The 13,792-nt window shown below is 51.0% G+C and overlaps 1 protein-coding gene across 2 annotated transcripts in view; it reads right to left on the bottom strand.

Moving 5' to 3' along the window:
• Ccdc88c (coiled-coil domain containing 88C) overlaps positions 1-13,792 on the bottom strand; it is a 128,058-nt gene that overhangs the window by 50,785 nt on the left and 63,481 nt on the right. For both annotated transcript variants that reach the window (XM_041633394.1, XM_041633395.1), the window contains exons 8-12: positions 13,568-13,752; positions 12,564-12,645; positions 12,134-12,292; positions 1,920-2,066; positions 1,182-1,326 (exon numbers count right to left, since the gene is read on the bottom strand). In XM_041633394.1, coding sequence (XP_041489328.1) covers positions 1,182-1,326; positions 1,920-2,066; positions 12,134-12,292; positions 12,564-12,645; positions 13,568-13,752 — 718 coding nt within the window. The remainder of the gene's footprint in view (positions 1-1,181; positions 1,327-1,919; positions 2,067-12,133; positions 12,293-12,563; positions 12,646-13,567; positions 13,753-13,792) is intronic.

Here is a 13,792-nt window from a genome sequence, read left to right as displayed (position 1 = left end):
TCCTCACGTGGTAGCCAATCCCCACAAACTGTCCTCGCTTCCAGGTATGCACACGTGTATAAATAAATCTAATTTTTAAAATTTAAAAAAAAGAAAAGAAAAAAATCTATCATGGCCATTGACTTAAAGGGTTCATAAACTATACCAAGCAGTATGAACTGACCAGGCCTTTGAAGCTGGCCCTGAAAGTCTGCACTGCTTCTCCAATCCACCAGGGGGCAGAAGTTCTTCTTGGTGGACTTGAACTTCTGAGCCATAAACAATGCCTTCTCCCCACCCACCCTGTGTGGCTCCCAGGCACCTCAGCTTGGTATACAGGCACCAAAGCAGACACAGTTCAGTGTCCACAGAAACAAGCTAATGCAAGGCTTTCATGTTCAGAGCTGGTAGGGGCACTGGAAGAAATTACCTCGGTCGTATTCTCAGGGAATTTTTATTGCTATCTTTCAAACCTAAAACAAGCCAAATGCCCAAGCCTGCTCTGTCAAGTGCTCAGTCAATACTAACTTGTTAAGTCGGGTGCATGGGAAAGGTGAACGTGGCTATTTTCAAACACAGGAATTGGCTTATTGTTTGCTGGGCGCTGGAGCTTCCTGCTGCAGTGCTGACTGGGGTCCCCCACCCTTCCCATAACGAACAGCTTATCTCAGGGTACCGGCAGAGGGCAGCAGTGCAAGCCAGGAAGAATGACTCTCCTCCCTCCCCTTGCCCCAAGATCATAAGGATCATAAGAGCCGGAGACTAGAGAGAAGAGGCCACTTAGCATCCCCACCAGGGAGACAGGAGAGGCTGCATCCATCCTGCCCAATTATGCAAATGAACATGGCAAATAATATCCAGGGTCCATTTATAATAAGGATTAGTGACCACTGGGGACACTTCTGGTGTCAGGGCTTTCTGTCATCAGCAAAGAGCTGTGATCTGGAAGCTTCAGAGTGTCCATATGGAAAACCCAGAAATCCCAGCACTTCATTTAGAGTTTACTTCTGGGCATCGGGGCTGCCAGGCCACTCATGTTTCCCCTGGGGATGACCATAATGAAACAGCTCCAAACGGCACTTGAGGAAATCACATTTACTCGTGGAGAATGGATGGGCTGTTAGAAGCCACAGAGGCAGTCACAGGCTCAGCTCCTGGATGAGCAGCGGCTCTGTGGGGTCCCAGCACCGGGTGCTACGTACCATCGGACAGGTCTGCGTGCTTGGACAGCTGCTCCAGCTCCCAGCCCAGGTGGGCCGACTCGTTCATGCTCTGCTTCTGGGCGATCTCCAGAACCATATTTTCTTCCAGCAGTTCCTCGATTCGTTTCTTATCTGTGTCCCGATCCTGGGGTAGAAAGAGGCAACGTGGGAGAGAGGGCCGACTGGTCTCAGAAGCGAAGTACCAACTACCATCCACTCAGGACACAATGCTTCCTTCCAGACAGAGAGCTGCACACAAACACCCCCACTCAGGGCCCCATGGCAACAGGGTGCACTACTAGAGAGTCCCTTGACCTGGCCACTTAGGTCAAGAAGGAAATTCTAAGGTCCCAGTGAACGCTCTGAACGTAGGAACACAAGGAACAGTGCTTTGCCACGTGACACTTGGTGACAGGACACTTGTCAGCCCTAAGGTAGGTCTCTGCACCCTCAAGTGCTGTGACGAGATGACATGCCAGTGCTCAACCCATTCAAGAGCCATTGAGGACCCTTGGAAAAGACAATATGTGTTCACTCTTGCAGAAGCAACACATTAAGTCAGGTCCTAGCTGTTTTGAGGGCACTAAGTGCTCACTCAAGGCACTGAGTGCTGCAAGCTCTTCTCTTAACTCACAAGCTGCTGGGAGGCAGCAAACTCAGAAGCTGGCACACCAGAGGAGCTCGCCCCTCCTACACCCCCACCACGGCTTCTGCACACGGCACCTGCTTCATTCATACCAATTCCAAGTCATGCAGTTTGGATTTTAGCTGCAGGTTCTCTTTCTCTAGCTCGTGGACTTTGTCACTGCGAGCCCGGGAGGTGGTCAGTTGCTCCTCCAACATGGCCTTGGTCTCGATTAAGATAATGTTGTCCTCTCTCAGTTCCTGAAGAGCAAACACCAACAGGAGAGCCATCAGATAAGGCCAGGGTCATGACCCTAGGACTTCCAAATAAAGTGCTTTCAGGCCTCTGAAGCCAGGCAACCAGGTGAGGGATACACATGGTGGGAAGCTCTGCACCCAGTCCTTGTCAGCCTCACCCATTCCCTTGAAGCCAGGCACATAGACTCTCAAAGAAAAAAGTTCAAGAATGAAGAAAATATTTAATAGTGCTGGGGTGCAGATCAGCGTGGAGCGAGTGCCTAGCTCGCCCAAGGCCCTGGGTTTGCTCCCCGGCACAGCAGATAATGAGAACTCTGGGAAAGCAGCCCTTCCTCAAGGTCTTCCAGTCAGTCAGATGATCCTCAACTTGGATCCCACTGGAAAGTGGACTCTAACGACAGTGTGGGTCACCTCTGACCTGGTTTCCTTTAACAAAGGGAAGTGAAGGGGGTGGCTGAGACTGCCGAGGGGAGGGAGCCCAGGACGAAGTCAGGGCCAGTCAAGTCGTAGCAGAGGAAATACAAATCCCACAGACAGGTGCAGGCAGAAACTGGCCTCTGCGGGCATCATAGGAAGAGGCCAGTCTATGAGCCATGTCTGTCAGACCTTGCTGTCCTGAGCATCTCATGTCCCATGAGCCCTCCTCAGCAATGCTTGGTGTCCTGAGTGGGAGTGGGAATGGAGCAGCTTGCATGTCTCTCACACCTTCACGGTTTGTTAACAGTACACACCGGGAACTGTCACCTTCCTCGGTGGGGAAGGTTCTCAAGGCTTGTCCCACTCACAGACTGCAACAAGGACCAAGGGTGGAGCTTGCCCTTACCCACCGTGTGTTCATTCTCCTACACAGGCCTGAATCCAAGCTTCCCAGGAGAGGAAAACACTCATGGACATGGGTGTGATCAAAGCTGGCCCTGGGGACGCAGCTCATTGATTCTAGAGTCTCCATGCCAACAAAGATCGCATCACTGGGGCTGGTTCTCTCTCATAGCACCCCTCAGAGGGCAGGCAGGGCCAGTGTCTTCCCACAGAGGGAAAAACAACCCAGTACATGAAAGAAGGTGCCCAAGTCACAGGCCTGCTGTGGGCTGAGGCTGAAGTTCCCATTTAAGCTGTGGGCTCGGACTTTTCTGCATGACCCTCAGCTTCTCAGGGGCTTCTGGTGAGTAAGAGGCCAACGTTGCCACCAACGACATAAGACAGAGAACACGGAGGATCTGGAATCAGAGAAAGTCCAGCATGGTCTTTGCGGTCACTGTCCATCCTGTGTCTAATAAGGTCTACCCAGCAGCCCCAATTTCAGCCTCACTATTCAGATTTGGTAAACAACCACAAGACAGGCTGTACGTCTATTCACACCGTCAACTCCTACTTAGACTTCAAGATCCATCCTGAACGACTCCCTCTGAGGACTTGGAGAAGACATTATCTTGTTCACTAAGTCAAGTCCTCTTCCCCAACTCGGGAAGTCTTGGAAAGGAACTGTTTCACTTCTGCTCACTGAGTCTCGTAGCAAGAGGAGATGGAGGTAGCCTATGTGGAGGCCCTTGAAGGACTCAGATACTAAGACAGGCAGGGACAGCACCTAAACACCTTTCAAACTGCCTCTGCTTTGGGCTCCATGTCCCCAGTATTAGGTAATGACATTCTACCCTGCCTTACACATCTACCACTTCACAGGACAGCAACCAGCCAGGAAAGACGCTGTACTTAAGCTCCTGACGGCCAAGAACTTCACTAGCAGTCTGCAGGGCTGAGAAGCTGACTCCATGGTTCTGTGCAGCTGTCTGGCACACCTATCTGTCCCAACCAGGAGGCTGTTATCAAGTCCAACCCTGCCCTGCCCGCAGCTGGGGAGGTTATACAGCCATAGGTTAGACTAAAGGTCCTGTCTAACTAAAGGTTAGACTTGAAAGAGTAACTGAGGGGGCAGCGAGCCAACCCCATTTCTGCCACAAATTCTGGCTGTAGGAACTCTCAGACTGGATAACTGCCTACGTGAAAATGTGGGTTAATAATGTATACACAACTCTGATTACACAATGCCTGGACTCACGAGCTCTCCAGTCACAGGCACTTCACACCTGGGAAGGACAAAGTTCAATCCAGCACTCGCCCACGAAGCAGCTCCTTGTTAACACATAAAAATTGTTTGGCAAGGGCTTAGGGGTGTTGCTGAACAGTGGAGGACTTGCCTCGCATACATGAAGCCCTGGGCTCTGTCCCTAACACTGGAAAACAAACGCATACAACAAAAATTAACTGGTTTCCCAGAGTGCCTCACGACCCCCCACGAACACTGAAAGGGATATGGAGTCAAAGAAAGTCTCCTTTCCAGTGAGCTTGGGATTGCAACACACAGGGCTCCTGGCGTCCGCTGCAACAGAAAGCCCAGGGATGCCGAGGGAAGCAAGAGTGGGGCCACCGAACCCATGGCAACAGGCCTCTTGCTCCTTCCTGCCCTGTCTCTATCCCTCTTAGCCCCACTGCCATGGAGAGTCAAGGGCAGGGTATGTTCTACCCTGACCCCGAAGGCCTGCACACCTGAAGCAAGGCCTGACCTGAAGAAATGTAGGGACCAGAGCAGAAGCCAAAGGTCCCCTCTGTCCTGTTCAACTTGACAGGTCTCATCATAGTGCCCAGAAGTCAACAGAGACAAAGGAAACCCCAAGGCAGAAAGAACAGAAGACTGCCCAGCCAGCATATGAGTTCCCCTCAGCCAGCTCCCTGGAATTTAACGCTCCTCACTTGGGACATGATTGCTTAGTTGGGCACGAACTGTCGGAGGCTGGGGTCCCCCATAAGCACCTCTAGTTCTCCTGCACCACCCTTACCCGCTTTTCTTCTTCTTAATGGCCAAGGCTCCCCCTCTGGCAGCCACTCAGGGCTCTGGAGACTGCCAGCCACATTCCGATCCCAGACCACTTGCTTAGCAACTGTGTCGCCTTTTATTGTCTGGAGAAAGGAGGTTGCTACACCTCACAGGGTCATTGTGGGCCTTAAACGGTACGGTGGAACTAGAGCTAAAGGCAGTTCGTGTTCTACAGTCCCTACCGCTCACCTAAAGGCCACACTGCACGTCTTCTCCGTAAAGGACCAGAAAGCAATACTCTGTTGGGGCCAGAGGATGGGGCATTGTGTGCCAATAAAACTGTACCCACAAAAGCCAACGGTGGGCTGGGTTTAATCTACAGACTACAGTTTGCTGCTTGTGAGCCGAGAATGTCACTGGGGCAGAGGCCTCACTATCAGAGAGGCACATACTATCTGCCTGGGCATACAGTCTGGTCAGGAGACACAGAAACATGTATCACAGTAATACCTACTTCACACACCAACCAGAGCGGCAGGGTGGGGGGAAGGGGTCTTATCAAAGAAACGGGAAGTACAGGATTTGCTGAGCTCACAGACCCAGCCCTGCACTCTGGCCCTAAACTTCTGAATGAATGAGCACAGGAGAGGCAGACATCCTGGGAAGTCAGCTGCAGGGGCCCAGGGTGGTGGCTGCAGTGGGGGATCAGGGGCAGCACTGAGTGCTGGACAAAGGGAGAGCATGGAGTCATTCCAGTGATATGAAATTTTACACACACACACACACACACACACACACACACACAGTATATCGTGGACCATTGGAGAGGGCATCCCAGGAGTAGGCCAGGGGACTGAGCAGCATAGCTAGTTTAGATTCAGGGAGGGCTTCTGTGTACAGCTGCCGGAACAACCAGAGCAAGCCAAGAGAGGTCAACTAGAGACATGCACAGACTTCAGATACCTACTGAGGACACAACATGCTGAGAGATGGGAATGCAGGTTTAAGGGATGATGGGCCCCTGGGCCTGATCCTGGTGGGGTGAGGTGAGGAGAAAAAGAGGATGTGAACTCCGTACGAGTGCAAGGAAAATGACTGAACTCCACAGACAGCACAGGCGGGCATGGAGGGCAGGCAGTGATTCTGGGCACATTAACTGAGGCTCCTATGGGACGGAGATCTGAAAGCAGGAAAGGGTCCAGCCCAAAGCTCAAGGCACTGGGAGCATCTCCCACTGAAGGTGACAGACACATCTAGAAGAGCTAGGAACCTCAGGGTACCTCAGGGTACAGGGGAGTAAGTCAGCCTGGAGTCAGGGCAGGAAAGACCAAACTCTGTCCCTTCCTGACCCTGGGCCCCCCTTACTGTCATCTTAGGGGTGTGATCTCAGAATGGGGGTTATAGGAAAGAAACACGTTGGAACTGGTCATTAACTCAGCTCCTAAGGACCAGGGCCTTGCCAGTGACCCACCCATCTCTCTGGCAGCCGCTTCCCTGCAAGACCTGTTCCAGGGCTTTTATCTCCACTCAGGATTCTCTGCAAGGAAGGGATGGCTAGAATAAGCTTGCTGCAGGCATGCTTCTGTGCCTGGGAGGCCAGGACAGGACACACTCCTCCTTCCGTAACAGGACAAGACTTGCCCAGCACTTGGCAGAACAGTGTACGGCTGGGTCTCTGCCCCCTCTGATTAGTTCGAAACTAGCACTTCCTAGAGAGCTGTGCATCTACACAGCACAGGGAAGACCACAGCCACTGTGCTCAAGATGCACACAGCATCTGATCGGCTGCCTTCTGCTTTATGCAGAATTTAAGAAAAAAAAATTATTGTTATGTATATAGTATTCTGCCTTCATATACGCCTGCACATCATTATAGATGGTTGTGAATCACCATGTGGGTGCTGGGAATTGAACTCAGGATCTCTGAGTTAACAGCCAGTGCTCTTAACCACTTAAACCATCTCTCCAGCCCCTTAGGCAGAAACTCTAAGCCAATCAGGAAATACTGAAAAACCTCCCAGGCTGTATCACTACCCTACAACCCTGACTGAGACACTCTTGCCCCAGGCAGCGGCCCTGAGGACCACTGTTTTCAAAGGGAAGCCACAGGGGCCAGCTATGTACCCATTCCACACCTTTTCCCTTCTCCAGGGTGGTTACACTGCTCCCTGTATGCAGTTTCCATCCTTCTGAGAACTAGATCAGGAACCACAGAAACGCTGTTGCAGTTTAAGAACAAACTGTAAATCTGTGATCCAGATTTTACTCATGAAATCCAATTTGCTATGGCCCTCGGACCCGAGCTCTTCCTCACCTCCCCTCCTCCTTCTCCTCCTCCACTGGCACCGACACGTTCTTCCTCTGGGCATCTGCACTGGTGTGCCCTTCATCATCATCCATCAGAAAGGATGGCTCAGTAAGACCCCACCGTTACCGAGAAGGGTCACAAATGGGGACAGCTGGTGTGAATGTGACAGCTAAGCAAGCCAGACTCTCACTTAGAGGAGCTTGCTCACCTGCCCATCATAACTAACTTGATCCATTCCAGTCCCAAGGAGAGTGACCCTCAGGCTTCTCCCTGCATTCTCCCTACAGCAAAAAAATCTCTACACAGCAATGGTTTCTTTCACTGGGTGCAGGGGTTCCCAAAGATCTTATGCCTGTTGCTATGTAAGGTAGAATCCGCACCCAGGGTTGGAAGCCCGCAGGAACAGAGCAGACCACAGACAGGTATTAAGTTCTGTAATTCTCGCCTATGGAAGTGAGCACCCCGCAGCCGAGAGCCTCTGTACCAAAGTATTATGGTAGCACACGCCTGTAATTTGTGCATGTTGGAGAGTGGAAATCCACAGGTCAAGCAGGCCAGAGGTTGGAGCTAAGCGTCTCCTCAGTGACTTTTTTACTTTATTTTAAAAACATACTAAAACAGGGACCCTCCTATACCTGCCTCCCCAGTGCTGGGATCACAGGAGCAGTCCAAACTCAGGCCCTCCTACTGTGGAGCTGCATGTTACCAACTGAGCCATCACTAATCCTCACCTTTGAAGATGAATGTGTATGTTTATTTTATATGAGTGTTTTGCCTGTATTAATATTGGGGCACCACATACCAGAGAGGCCAGAAGAAACCATTGAATACCCTGGAACTAGGGTTAGACAGGGTTAGCTGCCATGTAGATGCTGGGAATTGAACCTGGGGCCTCTGAAGATCAGCCAGTGCTCTTAATCACTGTTTAGCTGTCTCTCCAGTCTGAAATGTGTGTTCTTTAACAGGTCCCTCAGCTGATTCAGGCCACAGCTTGAGAAGAAGAGCTAAGATGCAGGGAAGGAAGGTGTTTCATAGCTTCAAACTAGCATTTCTGTTTCATAATTAGGTTGATGTGGCCGACCAGGTATGCACCTATTCAAAGGGCTAATGGCCCCTTTCTCCATTGAGTTAAAGTGTGTGTGTGTGTGTGTGTGTGTGTGAGAGAGAGAGAGAGAGAGAGAGAGAGAGCGAGCGCGAGCATGCTGGCTGTCCTGTTTTTCTCTGCATTCACTTCAGACAGTCTCTCACTGAACCTGGAGCTCATTATTTCTTTGGATGACAAACCCTACTATTCCTTCTTCCATCAGAGGTGCTCAATCCCTGAAGGCCCAGACAACACCAGGACCTTCAGGGAAAGCAAACTACCCAAAGTCTCCAAGCCACACTTGACCTTAGGGCCAAAGCACACTGGTGCACAGGCCAGTGGGGGCCGGGAACAGCCTACGTCTACAGAAAGTACAGTGGTTACCAGGTCTGCAAATGTATCACCACCCAAGAAAGATTCTAGTAAGTATGATTCTTCAGCTCCTGGTGTGTGTCAGGACTGTTCCAGATGCTGAGAATATGTATCCATCAGCAGCACGAAACCAAGCTCCTTTCCAGAAAGGCCTTTCTGGTGGGACTCAGGAAAGCAAAGAGAGGCTTAAGTGTCAGCCCAAAGGAGCTTCTGAGATAGACACCAGCATTCCACCCGCTAGACTGCTGGGGAATAATCCTTTCGTACAATGTGAAAATGGGTGGCTCCCACTGTTAATAAAAAGTTAACAGGCTAAGCAGAACTTTCAAGGCAGAGAGATTGTTGGAAAGAAGGGAAAAGTCTGAGGAGTCTCAAGCCAGAAGCACCATGGGAAGTTCATAGATGAAGCAAACCAGCCTCGGGGCAGCATACAGATTAATAGAAATGGGTTAGTCTAAGTTGTAAGAGCTGGCTGGAGACAAGCCTAAGCTAGTGACCCACCATCTATAATTAATAGCAAGTCTCTGTGTGGTTATTTGGGAGTGACGCTGGGAAAGGAAACTCAGCCTATACTAGACATTGAACAAGGATGGTACACTCTGCATACCTTGTCTGGCTGGGCCGCCAAAAGCCTCCAAGTTCCCTTTGCATTGTCCACCATGGACACACCAGGACTGCATAAAACCCTGACCTCATCCCAGGTAATGATTGCCCTGCTGGTTGCTTTCTCAGGCTTCTCAAAATTTGACTCCTCTGCATGGTACCCCCAACTTGGAACTGCTCCCCATCATCTCAGGCTCTTCTTTTTCCTGTGGCCTCCCAGGAAAGCATTTCTGATCTTGGCCCGTGTCCTGAGGGGGGCTCTCTGTACAGCACCTGCATAGCACTCGGACACCACAACCTGACTGCAGGCTTACTTACCTGCTTCTCACCAGACATGGAGCTTTAGGAGGGGACTGGCAGTGTCCCTGTCATTCCCATGGCTGTCTCCATATTGTTCAATGTCACCACAGGGCAAAGTCAAACTCACACCAAAGTGTGTCAAGTGTGGAAAAGACAAGGTATCACAACTGTTTTTCACATTCTCCAAGGGTAAAGGCAGCTCACACTTGCTGCTGGGAATTCTCCAATCCAAGGAGCATCCAAATGCTGTGTGTTCCACCATTACCTGAGTTCTGAGGCCATGTTGCACAGATGAAAAAACTTCTCTGAGGCACAATTCACCAGGAAGCTCTGACCCCATTTTCTACAACCCATGCACACCTGCCCTGCAAGGTCTCACGTAGACAAATGCATTCCTTCTTACTATTAACAAAACTACTTCATAACTTATGGAATTAATAATATAGAAAGTGTTACTGTATTCAATTGAGTCAGGTGGTGAGAACATGGGTGGAAAGAGACTCCCTGCAAACCTCATTCAATGTCTAGATTCTCCCTGCTGCAGAGAGCAGGACTCCTGCATCATCATCAGCATCATCAGCACCATCAGCAGCAGCAGGAGCAGCTCCTAACACAGCAGCTTATCTGCATGTTCACGGGAGAACACTGGGACAATGCAGAAATGAATGTGGAGTCTGGATCTGGGATCTGCCCACCTCTGGTATCTGCGTGAGTCCTGCCCATCACATCGTACTCCTGACCCTGTCTGGGGACCTTTTAAAGTCCCAACTTCAGGAGTAGTTGCACAGACGGCAGTTTGGGAAACCTGTACAAGACTGTGCCTGTGGCATCAGAACAAGCAACAAAGCCCAACTGGGACACACTCTCCACCTGGAGCCCCAGGCCCGAGTGTACACCTCTCAACATGGGCTGAGGCAGTAAGCCATGTTCCCAGGACAAAGGAAGGCCAGGGCCCCTGCTCTAGCTCCTTGCCCAGCATCTAAGGTGTCTTCTTAGCAGGGAGGAGGGTGAGTCATCCAGCTACTGACATCCCTCAAGGGGACACTCCCTGAGTGGGTCTGGGAAGCAGTGCTCAGCCACATCCTTTAGGGCTCACCTCAGCAACCCTGGCTGCAGCAGAAGGGAAGTCCCACAGCAGGGATGACAGAGGGCTGCTAGACCTGTGCTCAGTGACCCCAGAAGCTATCCAAGCTGAGGCAGGACAGATGGAGCCAGTGTGAGCAGGGAGGCAAAACCCATTCTCAAGTTGGAGGGAGGAGGGAGATAGCCCAGTGGTAAAGGCATTTGCTATGTAAGGTTGACAAATCAAGCGCAATCCCTGGAACCTACATCAAATCTAGACACAAGGGAGCGGAAGGGCAGCTCAGTGGTTAACATTTAGTCCCCAGCACCTGTCTCTATAGAGCAGCTCATAACTACTGCTAAACCTCTGACCTCTGTGGACACCTGCACATACATGTACACAGCCCCCCCCCCCCATACACCATTAAAAGTAAGGTTACTCTTTCAAAAAAATTTCAAAAGGCTAGACATGGTGGCACACATTGGTTGTTACGAGACTCCTACAGTGGGAAGCAGAAATGAGAGAACAGGATGGAGGCTCACAGACCAGCCTGCCTGGGGAGATGCAGGGGCAGGGGCACCCGGGCAGCCTGGAGAATACAGCAGCATAACCACAGGAAGGACTCTCTACCTCAACAAGGTAGGAGAGGCAGATGCCGGCAGGTCATCCTGATCTCCACACTTACGCTGTGTGTGCCCGCACTTACAAAGGCAATGAGTAAAGTAATGCTAACAGCTGGCAGGGCTTCCACTGCCTCGGGGTGGACGAGGGGACCTGCATTCCACATGGCTCGTTTTTAAAACTTCATTAGAAGCAGTATTTTTATTTTATGGATGGTGGACACTGAGGCCTAGCAAACAGCCCGGAAATTGCAAGCCTTAAGAAACAAACCAAACAAACAAAACCCAAAACAAAACCACAGACAGAAGTCATCATCATGTTATTACGACGATTGGTTTGATGTCAACTTGACACAAGCGAGAGGCATTTGGGAAAATGGAATCTCAACAAAAAAAAAAAAAAAGCCTCCAAAAATGGCTTAAAGCTGAGTTTACGGTTCATTTTCTTAATTAGAGATTGATCTAAGAGGGCTGTTGTGGGTGGTGCCTGAGCTGAGGAAGCCATGGCTTCTCCATCAGCTCCTGCTTCAGGTTCCTGTCCTGACTTCCATCAACGATGAACTGTAAGCCGCAATATAACATAAACCCTTTCCTCCCCAAGTTCCTTTTGGTTACAGTGTCTACCACAGTAATAAAAAACCCCAGGACAGTCATAAAGTGGAGAAAGAAAACTCTACAAAGCACGGCTGTTTATCAGTCAACCCCATTCCCCTCACCCACCCAACATTTGGAGATGAGAGAAGGGCTCAAGGGAGACCCAGGAAGGACTCAGGCAGGTGGGCTGTGCAGAAAGCGGCCGCTGCTCTCTCCTCAGATCCTCCAAGGACACATGCTTGGTGGCTGTGCCCAACAGCAGTGGACGGAAGCCTGTCTGGCCACCTCACTCTGTCTTGAGGGTGACCACTCACCTCCATGCGAGCCTTGTAGAAGTCCACATCGTGCAGCTTCTCCTTGCAGCGTATCAGTTCCATCTCAAGCCTCTCCACACGGTTCGCCTTTTCCCTCAGCGAGTCAAGCTCATCCCGATAGGCCCGGGCTGAGCGGGCATCAGCAGCGAGCTGAATATTCTGTAGGCGCAAGAAGGTGAAACCCCAGCTTAAGACACTCATTTGAGGATCCAATCCCTACAGCCCGGGATCTCCTGATGGCCAAGGAGCTCCATGTCCATGCACCCTGCATGGTCTCCCACGCTTTCACGAACACACACGGTTAGCATCCTGAGAAAGTTCTCAGGACAACAACTGTGAACGCTTTGCTGGACAAATCCCGTGCTACATTCGTGACCCCCTGGGACCGGTTACTGGGGAACCCCAGCCTCAGCCCAGGCCTTGTGCTTACATCTTGCTTGGCCTTCTGAAGCTCCAGGACCAGCTGGTCCACCTCGTGTCTGGTATCTGCAAGCTGCTCCGTCTTCTCCTCCCTGCACGGGTGATTAGGAGAGAGTGAAGGGGAGGATGTTTCTTGGCAGGCTCAGGGGAACAGGCTGCTACTTCTAGGACCACAGAGGGAAAGGAGGGCACACAGGCTTCTAGGAGCCTGTGAAAATATTCCTGACATGTATTCTGTATGTAGTACACACACGTGCACACCCACATGTGTGTACATTCACTTGTGCAAGCGCATGTAGTATTTATAGATTTGATAGTCCATGTCTTTCTCTATGCCCTCCATATCATTTTCTTGAGACAGAGTCTCTCATTAAAACAGGAACTTGTGTTTCAGCTAGACTAGCTAGCCAACAAGCCCTGGGGACCCTTCTGTCCTCACTCCCAGTATAGGGTTACAGATGTGCTGTTATGTGGGTGCTGGGATCCCAAACTTTGCAGGCACTGTACCCACTAGGCCACCTCTCAAGATCTAAACTCTTGGGTTTCTAAAAAGCACCCTTAAACTGGGCCTAATAACCAACCACCTACTACCCCCTAAGTGAACAAGACAGACAGAGCCTAGCCACAGCTCTGTGAGTCCACAGGTAGCTCTGAGGCCAGACATGGAGAGGTAAGGATGAGCAACTCCCCAGATGGAAAAGCGACATTCATAACTTCAAGAAAACGGGAAAGAACCAAGAAAGCCAAGAAAACAATCTGTTCATCCCGGCCCTAAACTGAGTCTGCATGAGCGGCAGTCTACTTTGATAGGCAGCCTGGCTGAATCCTAAGCACCAGGAAGCCCTCCCTACAAGTGCAGGCCTGTAGAAGGCTGGTGATGAGCCTTCAGCCACAAGAAGCTCAGAGCAGCCCCGCCAGCTGAGCTATCCCATAACACCACACATGCAAGCAAAGTACCTGAGAAGAACCATGCTAGGTTCATACCACAGAAGAGGGGAAAACGGCAGGACTCACAGTTCCTGCCTGACGCGCCGCAGCCTGGCCTTAGTATCCGCCAGCTCAACAGCCAGGTGCTGCTTGTCTTCACTAGACAGGCTACTGGTGGGGCTTGGTGTGGAGTCTGGACTGGAGAACTTGCCGGGGCTGGGAGGGTGCTGCGCCTGGAGGTAGTCCCTCTCTTGTGTCAGGTCCACAATCAGCTGCACAAGGACAGGGAGAAGACAGACATATGCGGGGTCA

This window comes from Microtus oregoni, unplaced genomic scaffold (genome assembly GCF_018167655.1).
Source record: "Microtus oregoni isolate MIOR12 unplaced genomic scaffold, Mior012 000043F_ref0000047, whole genome shotgun sequence".
Classification (NCBI taxonomy): Eukaryota; Metazoa; Chordata; class Mammalia; order Rodentia; family Cricetidae; genus Microtus; species Microtus oregoni.
The sequence above is the reverse complement of the archived record's forward strand: the minus strand, read 5'-3'. Positions and strand labels throughout refer to the sequence as shown.